Source organism: Mus caroli, chromosome 15, assembly GCF_900094665.2.
Source record: "Mus caroli chromosome 15, CAROLI_EIJ_v1.1, whole genome shotgun sequence".
Taxonomy (NCBI): Eukaryota; Metazoa; Chordata; class Mammalia; order Rodentia; family Muridae; genus Mus; species Mus caroli.
In genome coordinates, this window is record NC_034584.1 from 72457542 (window position 1) to 72472925 (window position 15384).

Here is a 15384-nt window from a genome sequence, read left to right on the forward strand (position 1 = left end):
TTCTTTGTTTTCTTTCTAATGGAGTTTTGAGGTAGAGTATGGTTAGGGCATTGTGTCAGTTGCCTACAGGGTCCAGCCCTCATGCCTTTAGATCTGTGGCTTTCACAGGGGCCCTTTGGGCCGGGACAACTCACCCAAAGGAGTAGACAGAACTAGAGTTGTAGTAAGTACCCAGGCGGGTGCTGGCAACCAGCTCTTGGAGCTGTGAGAAGGAAGACAAAGTCCCGGTCACCCTCCATGGTGGCCTCCAAGGTGCAGGCTTCTCAAGTCCCTTCTGGTCATCAAACCTGTGCTTGCCACCCTCACAAGCTCAAGGTTAAATCAAGCACAGCCTTCACCCCTACCCCATCCCACCCCACAACCTCTGGTATAGCTAGTCTATTCTGGGAGTTCAGAATGCCTGCCGTTAATGAGCAAGGTACTGCTGAGAGCAACGGAGGGGCTATTGATAGAGCACACTTGGACACAGCATGAAGGGCCCTGTGGTGTTCCCTATAAGGACATCTTGATGGTGGGATGCATAGTATTCAGCTCTCTGGCTCTCATGGCTGAGGGATGCCTACAGCATTGCTTCTAGCAGCCTGAATAGTAGTCCTGTGCCTGGCTGAGAGTGGAAGGAGCTAGCAGCACCCTGTCCCTAATGCAATCGTCATTGCAGTGTATGGGTGGGGGGCAGGGCCCTGACAATGTCAGCTGCAAGTTCCCTATTGCAAGAGGCAAAATCTAGGTCTCTTTCTAGTCAGTTGGAGCCTGTGCATGACCCTGCCTCTCCAGCACAGTCCTTTCCCATGGTACCCAGGACAGGGTCTCCCCAGCACCCTCTGTGAGCATTCCCCGCAAAGTGACAGACAAACCTACTGGACACCCAAACACATAACTTGGCCCTCTCACATTTCCCCCGCCTGCCCTCCCATCCCTCCGTACCATCTTCTGGGCTTTGGCAGATTCACTGCGAAAAGCAATAGACTCCCGTCGGCCCAGGTCCTGGGAGAAATGACGGTTGAGCACCCGGAGGCTGCCAGAGTATACCTGGCTTACAGTCACTTCTGCCTTGTACCCTGGTCAGAAAGAAGGGGGTTATGGAAGAAGCTTGTCCAAAAGTCTCTTGTCTCTCTTACCTCCTGTCACCCCAACCCTCCGAGTATCTTGTGCTTCCAAGGCGGCACTGGTCTCCCTACTTCTCCTCATCTTCATCTACCAAGTTACACAGGGATCCCAAAGCGGTGTGCTGGGCATCCACCATGTTGGGTAGACTGCAAAGTGGGGCAGTAAAAGTAGAGAAGAAGCTGTGGGGCCAAAATGGACACCTGCAGGTGCATGGACATGGGGAACGAGAGATTGTAAGGACTGGCGAGATCTGTGTTCTGCACACGTGGGGTTTGAGGGGGTCCTTGGACATTCAGGGGGCGAGGCAGCAGCAGTGGTGGAAGGCAACCTGAGCTGGACAAGCAAAATTGGGAGTGGCTGTGGATAAAGGACGCTGATTACTAATGATGCCCAAGAAAAATGGGTAGAGACAAGAAAGGGAGAATCTTCCTTGGCAGAGGATGCTGAAGGAATGAGAGCTGAGGTTGACAGTGGCAAGGAAGACTGTGTGCTCCTGGCCCGATACAGCCAGGGACACCTAGCTCTAAGATTCAACAGTGGCCATGACAGGGGGCTGAAAGAGCTGAGCCTGGGAGTGGAGTAGAGCCTGGCCCCACAGGGTGTGTGAGAGTAGATGTTCACAGGAGGTCTCCTCAAGTCATAACACCATCTAGGGATGCTGCACTGAAAGAAGAGGCTAAGAGGGGCTCTCAAGGGTCCACGGAGGGTGGAAAGGGTCCCACTGTGAAAGGAAGGTGGGAGTGATTGGAATCTTGCTTTAGACGGCTCTTGAGAGGGTGGGAGGCAGAGCCCTCATAGTGGGAGGGCTGGTGTCTGGTGTCCTGAGGTCTCTTTTCTGAGAGGCTTTTTCTTGGGGAGTAGGAAGGGATGGGGCCAATCTGGAGCTGTGGGATGACTGGGAGAATGAGGGGCTCAACTATTGGATCCCACAGAGGAGCAATGAATCCAGGCACACATCCCATACAGATTCATCTTGCTCCTTGCCCAGCTATCAGCCCCACTTTGGGCTGTCCATTATCCTTCTAAGATGGGTGGGGCATGCTTCCCAGCTATCTATTGCTCATCTATCTAATCTATCTATCTATCTATCTATCTATCTATCTATCTATCTATCTATCTATCTATCCATTAATTCATCTATCTACCTTTCTATCTTTCTCTATCTATCTATCTATCTATCTATCTATCTATCTATCTATCTATCTATCCATTTATCCATCTACCTTTCTTTCTACCTCTCTCTCTCTCTCCATCTCTCTCTCTATCTATCTATCTATCTATCTATCTATCTATCTATCTACCTATCTATCTATCTATCAAAGCACTATCTCTCATGCTGGCCTGGGTAGGAGGAGTCAACCTAACAGCTCTCCCGGAGGCGTCTTCTACCCTGAGTCCTTTTAGGGGTTGGCTTTTCTGGAAGGTTGTAGAGCACTCACCCCATGCCCTAGGTCTACAGCCCCAGGTAGAACTCCACTGGGGCACAGGACAAAGGGTTAGAAAGATGACTGCCATCTGAGTGCCTGGCTCTTCAACCCTGAAGCCTGATTACCCAGCAGCTTAATGAGACTGTGCTCCAGCCTGCAGCATTTGGGGTACGGGCTTCCCACTTCCTGGTGAAGGGTTGCTCTGAGAAGAGCTGCGAGTCACCCCAAGCCAGCTGCTGTTGAACATGGGTATTGCAATGGTTACATTTACCTCAACTTGACACAAGCTAGAGTCACTGGGAAGAGGAAACCTCAATTGAGAAAATGTTCTCACCAGGTTGGCCTGTGGGCAAGCCGATGAGACATTTTCTTGATTGATAGTTGATATGGGAGGGCTCAGCTTACTGTGGGGGTGCCACCCCTGCACTGGTAAGTGCTATCAGAAAGCAGGCTAAGCAAGCCCCAGCCTCTGCTTCAGCTCCCCCTTCCTGACATTCCCAGTGATGGACTGTTATCTGGAAGTGTGAGGTGAAATTAACCCTTTCCTCTCCAGGTTGCTTTTGGTCATGGTGTTTTATCGCAGCGACAGAAACCCTGAGATAGGGGTCTTTAGCGTGTCACCTTTCTCGAATCTGGGTTGGATTAGGTGGGTCTGTTGGTCTAGTGCTGTTCTAAGTGTATATAGCCTCCCAGGTCCTGTCAACAGACCTGAAAGTGTGCTGCTGAGTCTGTCCAGAAAGAATCCTATGCAACAGTTTACTGGAAAGCCTCTAATCATGTATGTGAGCTGAGATCTCCCTTCTGGGGTTTCCAAACCCCCTTAGCCTCCTCTGTCACGACAGGCATGTTATATTTGTATTTGACACCACAGTGGAATCATGAAGGAGGACAGAAGCCATCACCAGAGTCTAGCACAAATCCCTGTGCCTGGCACTGGGCAGATGGATGGATGGATGGATGGATGGATGGATGGATGGATGGATGGACAGATGGATGGATGGGTGGATGGATGGATGTGTAGATTATTGGACTATTATGGATGAGTGGATCAATGGATGAATGATTGACAGATGAGTAACGTGAATAGTTGAATGGTTGAGTTGATGGATAGATGAATTCATAGATGATGGATAGATAGATAAATGAAAAAGTGGATAGATGGATGGTTGATGAAGAGATGGCAGATAGATGGGTGGCTAGTGAATGGACAATGGGTAAGTAATGGATGGATAAATAGATGGGTGATGGATAGGTAGATGGTCAATGGATAGATGGCTATGTGATAATGATGAAATGGTTGGCAGAGGGATAAATGGATGAACGATGTTGGATGGGTGGGTGGATGGTAGATGTTGGATGGATAGATGGATGAATGGGTGGATGATATTTGGATGGATGAACAGACAGATAAATAAACCTTCTATTCCTTATGGGAAACATTTTCACAGTCACAGACTAATCTTGTTGATCCACTTTCCTCCATGATGCAGGGTTGGAGGTGAGCTATCCCCATCTAGCACTTGGGACCATCAAGTTTTGAATGTGTGGGTGGAAGGGTGTCTCTAGGTCCAGAACAGGACCAACTGCTCCTGGGGTGCCATGGGACTGCTTGAGGGACCTGATTTCAGAGCCAAAGGGCCCAAGTCAGATATGAGGAAGAGGTTCACAAGCCTGGGTGCTCTCTAGTGGTCCTCTTGACTCTCCGCACTGAACCCTGGAGATTCAGAGGTGACGGAGCTATGGTCCTCTCTCCAGAGGAGCACATGGGCCTCAAATGAGCAGAGGCACTAATTGGTACCAGGTCCCATCGGTACCTATGGGCCTCCTGCAGCAGAGCCCAAGGGAAAGCCCAGGAGGGCTCTCAGCAAGGAATGGCGTGCTCACATACCCTGGCTGGCTCAGACCCAAGAATTGGGTGCATCCCTGGCTGAAGGAAGCAGGGAGCACACTAAGCTATGGTATCAACAGAGGTCCAGCAGTATGCCCACCTTAAGGGATATAGGGATGGTTACCCAGGTAGACTACAAGGAGTGGAAAACCACCTCAGAACAAGAAATCCTGGTTCACCTCATGTGTCCCTCACAGCCAAGACAATCTTCCTTATATCCACCCTGAACCCTCCCAGGGGGTCTCTTCAAGTAGATCCTCAGTTTCCATTACCTAGGAAATACCAAAGCATGACCCCTGCTGAGACCAGCGCAGCCAAGACCAGCAACAGTGGTGTGAAGCGGACGTAGTCCCGGTCTTTTCTCTTGGTGTTTTGGGGGGGCTTGAACATCCCCTCTGGCTCAGCAGCTTCCTCTCCATCACCCGCATCGCCCTGACCATCAGCCGCTTGGGGGACCTCGGCGGTGGGCATCCTGGTAGAACAGGGGAGCTGGAAACATCTCGGCATCTGCAAAGGAGCTTTTGCTGAGACCCAGTGGCGCTCAACACCTTTGCATGGAAGGACAGAGGCCCGGGAACTGGTGACTGAGGTGGCTGCTAGGCAGGTCATAGGGAGTAAAAGTGGCCTTAGGAGGACATCCCAGAAGGCAGGCAGCAGGGCTGGATGGTTTGGCTCTTGGTGGGTCCTTAGGTAGTGCCCACAAACAGGTGGGAACCCTTTCTGTGTGGGTGCTTCATGCAAGCCTCTCAGGACTTTGCACCCATTAGACAGATGAAGCAGCTAAAGCCCAGAGTGTCCTGGGAACTGCCCAGGCCAGGATTTGCCTCATTATCCTGGTATTTGAATGCCATTTACACAGATGAAAAAAATTGTGGCCCAGAGAGGCTAACCCCCCTAGTTAAGATCACACAGCAGTAGCTGAGTGTCTCTTTGAGTTTTCCTCTACTCTGGCTATCTCCTATAATTAACTAGTCATGGCCAAATGACAATGGGATGTCACCTCTTCTTATTCCTTCTGCCACTTTACCTTAGATACTCCCAAGCAAACTTTGGACAAAGAAGGACACCCCCCACACACACACACACACCACAGCAAGGATTCCACTTCCCTGGAACATTGTTCTCTCTCTCTCTCTCTCTCTCTCTCTCTCTCTCTCTCTCTCTCTCTCTCTCTCTTTCTGACACTTATAGATGTCACTGTGACTCCAAAGCATACGCACAGAAAATGTGTTTGTGGGAGAATTCACCTAGCCTCCTAGATGGGCTTTCTGCCTCCTGGCCCCTCCTCTGTCCCATCCTCCACATTGTTACCAGAAAGATCTCCTGACCCCTGCCCTCATCCACTGGGTCTGAATCCTTCAATGGCTCCCAACAACCACACCATGACGCCCAAGCCTGCTGACCATCTCTTGTCACACACAACAGCCTTTATTGAAGCCCGTGAGACCTTAGCCTAGTGCCACCACACTGAGGCTGGGTAGCATGTGGGAGCCTTTCCTATGCACTGTCTGGCAATGGGTTCAGGGTCCAGGGTCCTTGGTTACTTAAGCCACTTGTCTCCTTAAACCTGGGCCACCCTTGGTTAAAATCAACACTGGCTTGGGGCCTTGTTTCTCTCAACCTCCCTTTTTCAAAAGAAGACTTGGTGCTGGGGAGATGGCTTGCAAAGTCAAATATCTTGCTGGACGAATATGAGGACCCGAGTTCAGATCCCCAGAAAGCCCTCACATAAAAACTGGATGTACTACTGGGCATCTGTAATCGCAGTGCTCCTACAGCAAGATGGGAAACGGAGACAGAAGAACACTCAGAAGCTCGGGAGCCAGATAACATGGACAAGATCCTGACTCAAACAAGGTAGGAGGCGGCAACCTTTCCTTTAGCTGTCACATGTATGTCCAAACCCAGAGCCAGGAGGCTTGCTTGGCAGAGCACATCTATGATCCTAGGCCCCAGGAGTCTGAGTCTGAGGCAGGAGGATCCCCTTTCCAGGCCACTCCAGACTGGCTTGTCTCATACAAGTTGGCCAGCAAGCAAGCAAAATGGGGCAGTCTTTGTCCTCCTGCACCTCTGAGGCAGGCATCTCTGGGAGCCCAGCTCAGGGTGTTCCCCTCAAATGAAATGGCTGCTGGGGTGGAGCAATGGGGCGACCATGTATCCAGGCACAGAGCCTCTTCCTCGTCTCATTGCCTGTGGGAAGTAGGGCTCGGTGGCTTAGATCCAGAAAGGATGCTGAGTCTGCCTCTAACCCCTCACCTCTGTGACTGGCTGTCACCCCATTTTATTAGAGCTCTCATAGAGATACGCTGGATATGGGGGTGGGGGTCACAGTGAATACAGAGCTTCCGTCTCCATCTTCTGTACCCACAAGGATGACCACACCACAGCTTTTGCTATTAGACAGTGGCTTGAATCTTCCTGAAGCCCAATCCATCATAAAAATGTGCATACACTAGCAAGATTTTGCTGAAAGGACCCAGATATAGCTGTCTCTTGTGAGACTATGCCAGGGCCTAGCAAACACAGAAGTGGATGCTCACAGTCAGCTATTGGATGGATCACAGGGCCCCCAATGGAGGACCTAGAGAAAGTATCCAAGGAGCTAAAGGGATCTGCAACCCTATAGGTGGAACAACATTATGAACTAACCAGTACCCCGGAGCTCTTGACTCTAGCTGCATATGTATCAAAAGATGGCCTAGTCGGCCATCACTGGAAAGAGAGGCCCATTGGTCTTGCAAACTTTATATGCCCCAGTACAGGGGAACGCCAGGGCCAAAAAGTGGGAGTGGGTGGGTGGGAGGGTATGGGGGACTTTTGGGATAGCATTGGAAATGTAAATGAGGAAAATACCTAATAAAAAATAATAAATAAATAAATAAAAATGTGTGGCTCTACCTTCTTACTGCACTGAAAACCCACAGCCTTCCTGTGCAGCCCAAACCAGCCTTGGACTCAAAAGTTGCCCCCCCCCATCAGTGCAACTGACTAGGTGGGTGTGCTCTCTGACCCATGCATAATGTGGAGACCCTTGAAGGGCACAATCTTCTCTCCTGGTGGACTGGGCAACAGCTCTGCACCCTCTTCCACCCTCTTGACAGTGGAGAGCCTTGTCCACCCTCTGCGGGCTGAGTTCACAGGTAGCACAGTGGAGATCTGGATTTGACCACAGTGTGAGAGTTCCACTCCAGCCGTGGGCTGCACGGCGACACACAAGCCCATTTCACCTCCAGCAACCTTGGCTGTTTGCTTCAATGTCTCCTCCTTTTAGTGGTTGGTGAATCAAAAGTCCTGGGAGATGAATTGCCTAAGACTGAGCAGAAGGCCCAAGTCAGGACTCTGACCCAAGGACATGGGAAGTATATCTTGGCACTTAGCGGAAGCCCTGCTGTGAACCACTGAAGCTAGGGGCCTGCGTGTGAGCCATGGGGAAGGGATGGTTGGGAGCTCCAGCCACACACATGACCCATGTGCACCCACCCCCAGATGTGTAGAGATGGAGATGCATGCATGCGCGCACGCACATACAGGCTGAAACACATGAATGCATGTACACATACCTGCACACACACATGCACACACACGCACGTACACACACACACACACCAGCTCCAGCCTACAAGCCAAGAGGCCTGTGTGTAGATCCCACATGGATACAGATTAGGACTTGGGCTCTCTCTTGCTCTCCAGAAAGCCTGGGATGTGAAGCTGTATATGAAATGAGAAATTAGGCAACCAGGGCCACACACTGGGCCTCCCCTTTCTCTGTACACCTGAATCGCAGGCCACCAGGTCCCTGGAAGCCCTCTGGCACCCTGCACCCTCAGCTGCGTTAGGTTCGCCCCATCTACCCTTCCCCAACAGCAGCTTGGTGCACCCTATGGCCTCTATGCCAGGTCACTCTGGCCGAGGAGCCCCTGTAAGCCATTCAAAGGCCTAGTCACCAGGCCATTGACCAGAGATCCTGGTTCTCTGTCCCAGAGGCCCCTGCTTACCTTCAAGAGTGGAAGGTAGGTGCCGGGCCTGCACACAGGCCTGGAGGCCTCTGTTTATCCAGGCCAAGGTCTTTCCACCCCCAACTGGCCAGCTTAGGTTGGATCAATGGCCTGGAGCCATGGCTGGGGTGTCTGGCCCTTGTCCCTTGTGGCCTGTGGCCCCAAGTTCCATGGGCCTCTCCTGTCAGGTCCAGGGTGACAATGAAACTGAACACAGGTAAACAGGCAGGAGGCAGGAGGCAAGTAGTTAGTGCCCGCCTCTCTAACCCCGCCCTGCCCCATGAGTGCCCAGGGGGCTGGACCTGCAGGAGCAGGAGACCTGAGCTCTCCCCCGGGGCCTGTTGCTTGGTGATATTTCTGCCTGGTTACAGCCCCTGGTCCCCTAAGAGCGTGAATGGGAAACTGCAGAGGCAGATTCAGGTGAGAACAGGGGCTCACACAGCTGACACTGGCCAGAAAGGCCTGGGCCCGTGACTTCTGGGGATAGGAGAGAAGTGGGCTAGGGGAGAGGTGCACTTGACACTCTCTTCCATGAATTTAATTTAAGAATTACTGGTATTCTACAAAACCCTGCTGTCCACTGGCCACACGTGTCCCTTGGACATGAAATAGAGCCAGAATGAGCAGAGATGGGCTCTTAGGTAAGACATGTTCCAGATCATGAGCAAGAAAAAATAAAAATAAATAAAAATAATAAAAAAAGTCAGTCGTTGCATTGCTCATTTGGGTACTGATTGCAGATTGAAATGTTAGCTTGGCTGCTCTCTTGGGCTAGAGGAGCTGTGCAAAGATGAGTCCCACCTGCTTTTCTGTGTTTTGATGGGATCTAGGAAACTGAGGCGACAAGCGAGGCTCATGTTAGAATTAGATGGGACAGTGCTGCTGCAGAGGGGCTGGGTCTCACCCAGACACGTGATCACCGTGTAGCAGCTGGAGACTGGGGAGTGAGGAAGGAGAGTGTGCGAGCTGGGAAGGACTATCTAGGAAAGGATGGACCCTCATAGGGTCAAGGGTCAGACCTACAAGTTTGGGCAAGGGCCCAAGCAAGAGCTGTCAAGGCACGATGGTAAGGAGAGCTACTGGCCAGGTCACATGGTGTGAGCCAGGGGTTCCTGTAGAGAACTGTGTATGAATCTGAGGCTCAGTGTGCTGTGAACATGTGTTTCCCCGTGTGTGTGTGTGTGTGTGTGTGTGTGTGTGTGTGTGTGTGTGTGTGTGTATGTGTGTGTTGGTGCGCGTTCACCAGGCATGTAGGAAATATGTGTACAGTGTAGAGTATATGTGTGGACACATGATGTATGTTAAGAATGTATATCTGGGGCATGTAAAAATCAAATGGATGATAGCCATGCCTGTAGGGTGGAGTGGGTCTGTGTAGGCCGTGGAGCATGGGGATCTGCGTGTGAGCGTAAGTGGGTATGTGCCTGTCCACAGAGTGAGACGGACATGGGTTGTGAGGCAGAAGGTGTGTGTGGAGCTGTGAGGCACAGATGGAGTAAGAAATGTGCATGGGGCGTGAGGGGCAGTATGGGAAGCTATGGAGCGTGAACTGAGTGTAGAGAGAGTGTGAAGAAACGCCTGCTCTGAGATGCCGGCTGCATGGTCAGTGGACATAGGCCATTCTGGGATAGAGGAAGCAGGGTGGATCCCTGGCCCCAAGTCATGATCCCTGGATGTTTCATTGGCGCCATTAGCCCCGTCTGGGCCAACAAGAAAACGGTGCGTGAAAGCCTAGCATGGTGGGAATGGAAAGGTCTTGTAGCTGGGTATGACTCAGCGTGAAGGTGGCTCTCCTTACTGTCCCCTGACAGCCCTGTCTGGGTCCTTGTCTGAACATGTGGGCCTGACCCTTGACCTGTGAGGGTCCATTCTTCCCTCAACACGAATTCCCAGCCCAGTACCTTCTCCTCATTCTCTCCCAATCTCCAGCTTCCACACTGCAAACCTTCCCGGGAACTGGAGCTCAGGACGGGAACGAAGTCCATATACCACTGGGACACAGGCACCCTGAGCCCCTCTTCTGTGCCCTGTCCTGTCCTCTGAACTACCAAGTGGCCTGGCCCCTGGCCCAGGCAGGATGATAGCTGAAAAATCTCAGAAAGATCTTGCACAATTGGCGGCCTCTGCACCTGGTGACCACAGCCATTGATCCATTCAGCCTGGGGGGAGGGGCTGGCCCCAGGACGGCAAGGATATAAGATCCCCCAAGATCTCAGAAGCTGGAGCCATGGCTGGGGTGTCTGGCCCTCCCTTATCCTCTGCTTCTCTCTGCTTGTCCCCACAGCAGAGACAATAGGGACATACTTCCACATAGATGCCACAAGGGTCTCAGTGCTCCTGGGACTCTGTATGGCACAGTGCTACTGGTTGTCAGGCTCCTGGGCCCCTAGACTCACAGGCCTGGCTGCTATAGGTAGGGGCGGACACACAGAATGCCTGATACAGGCCCTGACACTCAACTTAATCAGGTGACAAAAGTCAATCCAGAGAGGTTGGAGAGTCAGGCTGGTTAAAATCCAAGTCTTCCTGCCTGCTGCCAAGATGTGTCACAATCCCAGACTGCCATCTCAGGCTTGACAGAGTTGAGTTGTTGAGGGCAGAAAGTCGTGAGATGGACTCTAATGATATATGACTGGAGTCCTTATAAAAAGAGGAACTTGGAAACAGACAGGCAGGCAGGCAGACACACACACACACACACCACACAAACAAGCACATACCACACACACACACACACACACACACACACACACAAAATGCAAGTGAAGGCAGAGACAAGATCAGCTATCTGTAAAGGCAAGGACAGCACACAGGTCAGCAACCACTGGATTCCAGGGTGATGCCTAGAATAGATTCTGCTCCAGCTCCAGGAGGCAGGGACCCATGGACACCTTGATCTTGAACTCGCAGCCTGAATCATTTGCGAGGCACATGTTTCCAATGCTGAGAACCTGTGCTTTGTCTCAACAGCCTCAGTAAACTTACCCAGACCTCACAAACCAGGGCTGGGTATATGCTGTGCACTTCACCAGATGAGTATTCAGCGTCTTCCCAGTGCACGCATGCAGTGGGGTGCCGCTTCCAGGCCTGTGTGCAGCACAGCATCTCCAGGGGCCACACATGGCAGGGCACATATGTAGCAGGTTCCTGTTAAGTCACTGTTTGTAAGATTCTATGATAAGCACCCTTTTCAATGCTTATTTTTTCCTCATAGTAAGCTAAGATTTGGAGCACAGGATAATTTAATTCCCAAAGTGACAGATGTCAAATGCTTCTATGATGTCCTGACCATCTTGAGCAAAGGATTCCCAGTTAAACAGCCAGCTGGACTGTCCTCATACCAGCAATTTAAATGCTCCCTGGACACCTGGAGGAAGTTACCTGGCCAGTACAGCTGCTTGCTAACGAAGAGTAAGGTCAGCTCCAGAAGGAACTAGAAGACATTGTTTCCACCGGGTCTGTCTCAGACAGTTTGGGCTGGACTTGGTGAACTCTAGATGACCCTGCAGCCATTTCCACCCGGGTCAGAGGGATAGCACCTCCCCAAACCGTGCAGCAGAAGGCCTGCTATCAGTCCAAAGACAGTCCTTTGTTTGCATAAAAGTTTGCCACAATTGTTGCAAATATCACTACCACACTCACTTCTCGTCTATATAAGTAGGCTATTCAGCTCTCTTCCCCAGCCAGCCTGGAGACACTTCCCTGATTGGCCCCGGGTTTTTTTAACATGAAATCCAATAAGATTTTCTTGAGTGGTTTCTTTTTGCCGATTTTTGATCCTTATCATTAATGGAATTGGCTGATGACACCAGGAGAGGATCGTGGGACAGCAGCAGCTACAAAGGCAGCCTCCAGGTGACTGCAGCCGCAAGGAACAGCCATGGCAAGAGCAGCCAGGGGACAGCTGAGATGTTCCAGAAAGTGGCTGGAGCAGAACTGATGGCCAGTAAGAGTCACAGAGCCCATGTAAAATGTAAAGAACTGAAGAGAAGAAGCTACGAGGCTTGATCACTGGGCACGTTCAAGAGAGCTGCCCAGAATGGAGACCGAGTATCTTATTCACCGTAGTTCAATTGTCATGGCTGAGGAGCCTCACACTCTGGGCCTAGAACAGTCATCACTATAGGACGAGGGTCCCAGCATCCAAGGCATGCGTAAGAGCTGTAAGAGAAGGCAGTGCCAGCTGGTGCTTTTTCTTGCTATGTACTGTTGCTGAAGGTGAAGCGTTATTACAATAGCTGCCAAGTACCAGGTTGGTTAAAACCCAGAGCAACAAACCTCAAGTCCAAGTGTCTAGTTTCCAAAGGTTAGAGCCATAGGTCCTCGTGCTCAGAGCTGGGAGCTGTAAGCCTTGAGGTTCACTAGTCTAGTGAGGACTACAGGGCCCAGAATGGCCAGCACCAAAGAACTTCTTTTCCCCTACCCATGAGTCCTATCTGGATACGAGAGGGAGCACAGCCAGCTGACAGGTAACATTTTCACTTCTGTGCACTTAGGTTTCCTAATAGGGTCTTATTCACGTGTTCTACATAGGCACGCTCTGTTGGCAGGCATCTCCATACATTGGACTGGGAGACACTCCATGCTCTTACAGCAGGGAGAAGACTCCTAATTACTTGAGCCTCTCTCAAACCTTCTGTTGTGAAGGCAGGAGAGGGATCCAGGGTCCTTGCCAGACATTATCTAGATATATGTCTGGGAAGATGGAGCTGAGACAGAGGGTTGCAGAAGAATGGTTTAGAACAGTAGTACATGTTCCATCTCAGTTCTAAAGTCCAGAAGTCTCCAATCGAGCCATAGCAGGTCCAGGATGGGGGTGTGCACCCCTCCAGCTTCTTCCTGCCTCTGGTGGCTGCTGGCAGAGCTGGGCACAGAACGGGCCTCAGGCAGATGGTTCCAAAAGTCCAAGGGATCAGGGTTCAGTGGCCAACATTTTCTTGTTGTTGATCTTTACAATCTGCAGCCAGAGCCCCACTGGAGACTGTTCATCTCCAGGCTTGGCTCTTTTCCCTAGGTGACCCGGTTAGCATCCTCCACACTCAGTCTCCAAGGAGGCTTCACCTTCTATTAGCCACATGCCCTCTTTTCTGTTCCCGCAACTGTTTCTCACATAGAGTAGACCCAATAGCTGGAAGCCTAGCGGGGGTGGGAGGACCTGGGAACGGAGCCAGTGCCTTCTATGTGGCCACTGCTCATCACTGCCATCCTTCAGAGCCCTAGTGATGTTGTCTCCTCTCCCCAGTCTCCGTGTGGAATCCCAGTTGCGCAAGCATCATTATCACAGTGAGAGAATCTGCTTGCCAGACAGCTAGCTCTGCTCCTAGAGCCTCATTCAGACCCGCACTGGAGCAGGTGACAGGATCCATCAGCGGGAACACCTACTCAATGGCCGGAGTTGACCACCACCAAGAGCATCTAACAATGTCCCAGCTCCTTCGAATCTCATCATTTAGTATGAAGGTCAACTGCTTACAGCAAGAGTTACTGATCAATAATTGCATGTCAGGCTGGCCTCAGGTGGGCTCACAAAAACACAGCATTGTCTCTAAGTCCCCTGGACATTGAATATTGAGAACAGGAGGAGGGGAGGTAAAAGAGGGGGGAATGTTCTGATGATGGGGGACCTCCACCTCCTTCTGAGACTCTAGATCAGCCTTCTGGTCCACCAGAAGCATAGAAACAAGAATTTTTTCTTTTGCTTCCCTCATTTCACATCATAGACAAGAAAACTAAGGCTCCAAGAGTCTCAATGGGACAGACCTAGCAGGGGCACAATAACCCCAAGCAAGGCTGGTGGCAGCTAAGATGGCCGACCTGAGAAGAAGAAGGAGAAGAAAGAAGAAGAAGAGGAGGAGGAGGAGGAGGAGGGGGAGGAAGAAGAAGAAGAAGAAGAGGAAGAAGAAGAAGAAGAGGAGGAGGAGGAGGAGGAGGCCACTAGAATCATAAGAAGACTTAGGATTCTTCTTCAGGATGCTTGGGGCAGATGTACAAAGGAGGAGGAGCCTAGGAAGGGAAAAGAGGGGCAACAGAGACCACATGCAGAGGGGCAGCAGAGGCCATGTGCCCATCCCCAAGAGCTGCAAGGCAGACAAGAGCACCAACAGCAAGCGGCAAGCTGGGAGCTCCCGCTGGGCCACCCAGTTACAGTCCTGTTCCCAGCCACGGCTCCAACCACCAGCACTCTTCTAAGTACACCATAGGCACTTAATTATTTTATTCTCATGACAGCCCTGGTATCACCAGAATAAGGAAACCGAGGCACAGAGAAGCTTTGGCATCCAGGAAGGTCACAGCTGGCTGGCAGTGAAGCCAGAACCTTGCATAGGCTGCCCAACTCCACAAGGCTAGGGCCACTGTCTCTCTCTGTCCCAGCCATCAAGGGCTACACAGGTAGATGGCATTTACTTTCCTTCCCTTGCTTGCCCTGTAGCTGCCTGCATGTCATCATCCTTCATAAACAAGCATGGAATGAATACATGAATAAGTTTGTTATTTCTCTCTGTCAAGTGCTTCCACATCTCGCTAAATCTGAGCTGAACACCCTCGAAGGCCCTTCCGGCATCTTCTCTCCTAGCCAAGCAGTCTGTTTGCGCTTCCTAATGAGGTCTTGTGCCAGGTACAGGGACAGGCTGGCGAGTGATGACTACCTGTCTGCACCCTCCATGGTTACTCTCTCACCCCAAGGCTGAGGTCTCTGTGGACAATTCCAGCCCCAGGGCCAGCACCTATGGCATATTTACAGCTGTGTGCCTGGGTGCATGCCCACGAGAGGCCAGGTGCACAGAGGGGCGGAGAAGCTGGCCTCTCCACCAGCTGCTCCCTCCCCTCAGTGCCCTGGTTTCCTGGAATCAAGGGTACCTCCTGGCATCCTGCACCCCAGGTCTCAGGCGGCTTCCTGCTTTGCTTTCTCAAGGCCCCCAGTGGGTGTGTCACATCCCTGGTATCGGAAAATGTCAGCAGAGGGGCT

The 15384-nt window shown here is 51.4% G+C and overlaps 1 protein-coding gene across 5 annotated transcripts in view; it reads right to left on the minus strand.

The window, feature by feature from the left end:
* Tmprss6 (transmembrane serine protease 6) overlaps positions 1–10440 on the minus strand; it is a 31296-nt gene extending 20856 nt beyond the window's left edge. The window contains exons 1-5 of one of the 5 annotated variants that reach the window (XM_029469841.1): positions 8418–8624; positions 7650–7735; positions 4695–4929; positions 925–1058; positions 135–202 (exon numbers count right to left, since the gene is read on the minus strand). In XM_029469841.1, coding sequence (XP_029325701.1) covers positions 135–202; positions 925–1058; positions 4695–4929 — 437 coding nt within the window. In that variant the 5' untranslated portion in view covers positions 7650–7735; positions 8418–8624. Of the gene's footprint in view, positions 1–134; positions 203–924; positions 1059–4694; positions 4930–7649; positions 7736–8417; positions 8625–10318 lie in introns of those variants that run through there. The other 4 variants (XM_021182873.2, XM_021182875.2, XM_021182876.2 and 1 more) reach the window with 4 other exon arrangements.
* Positions 10441–15384: the final 4944 nt, after the last annotated feature.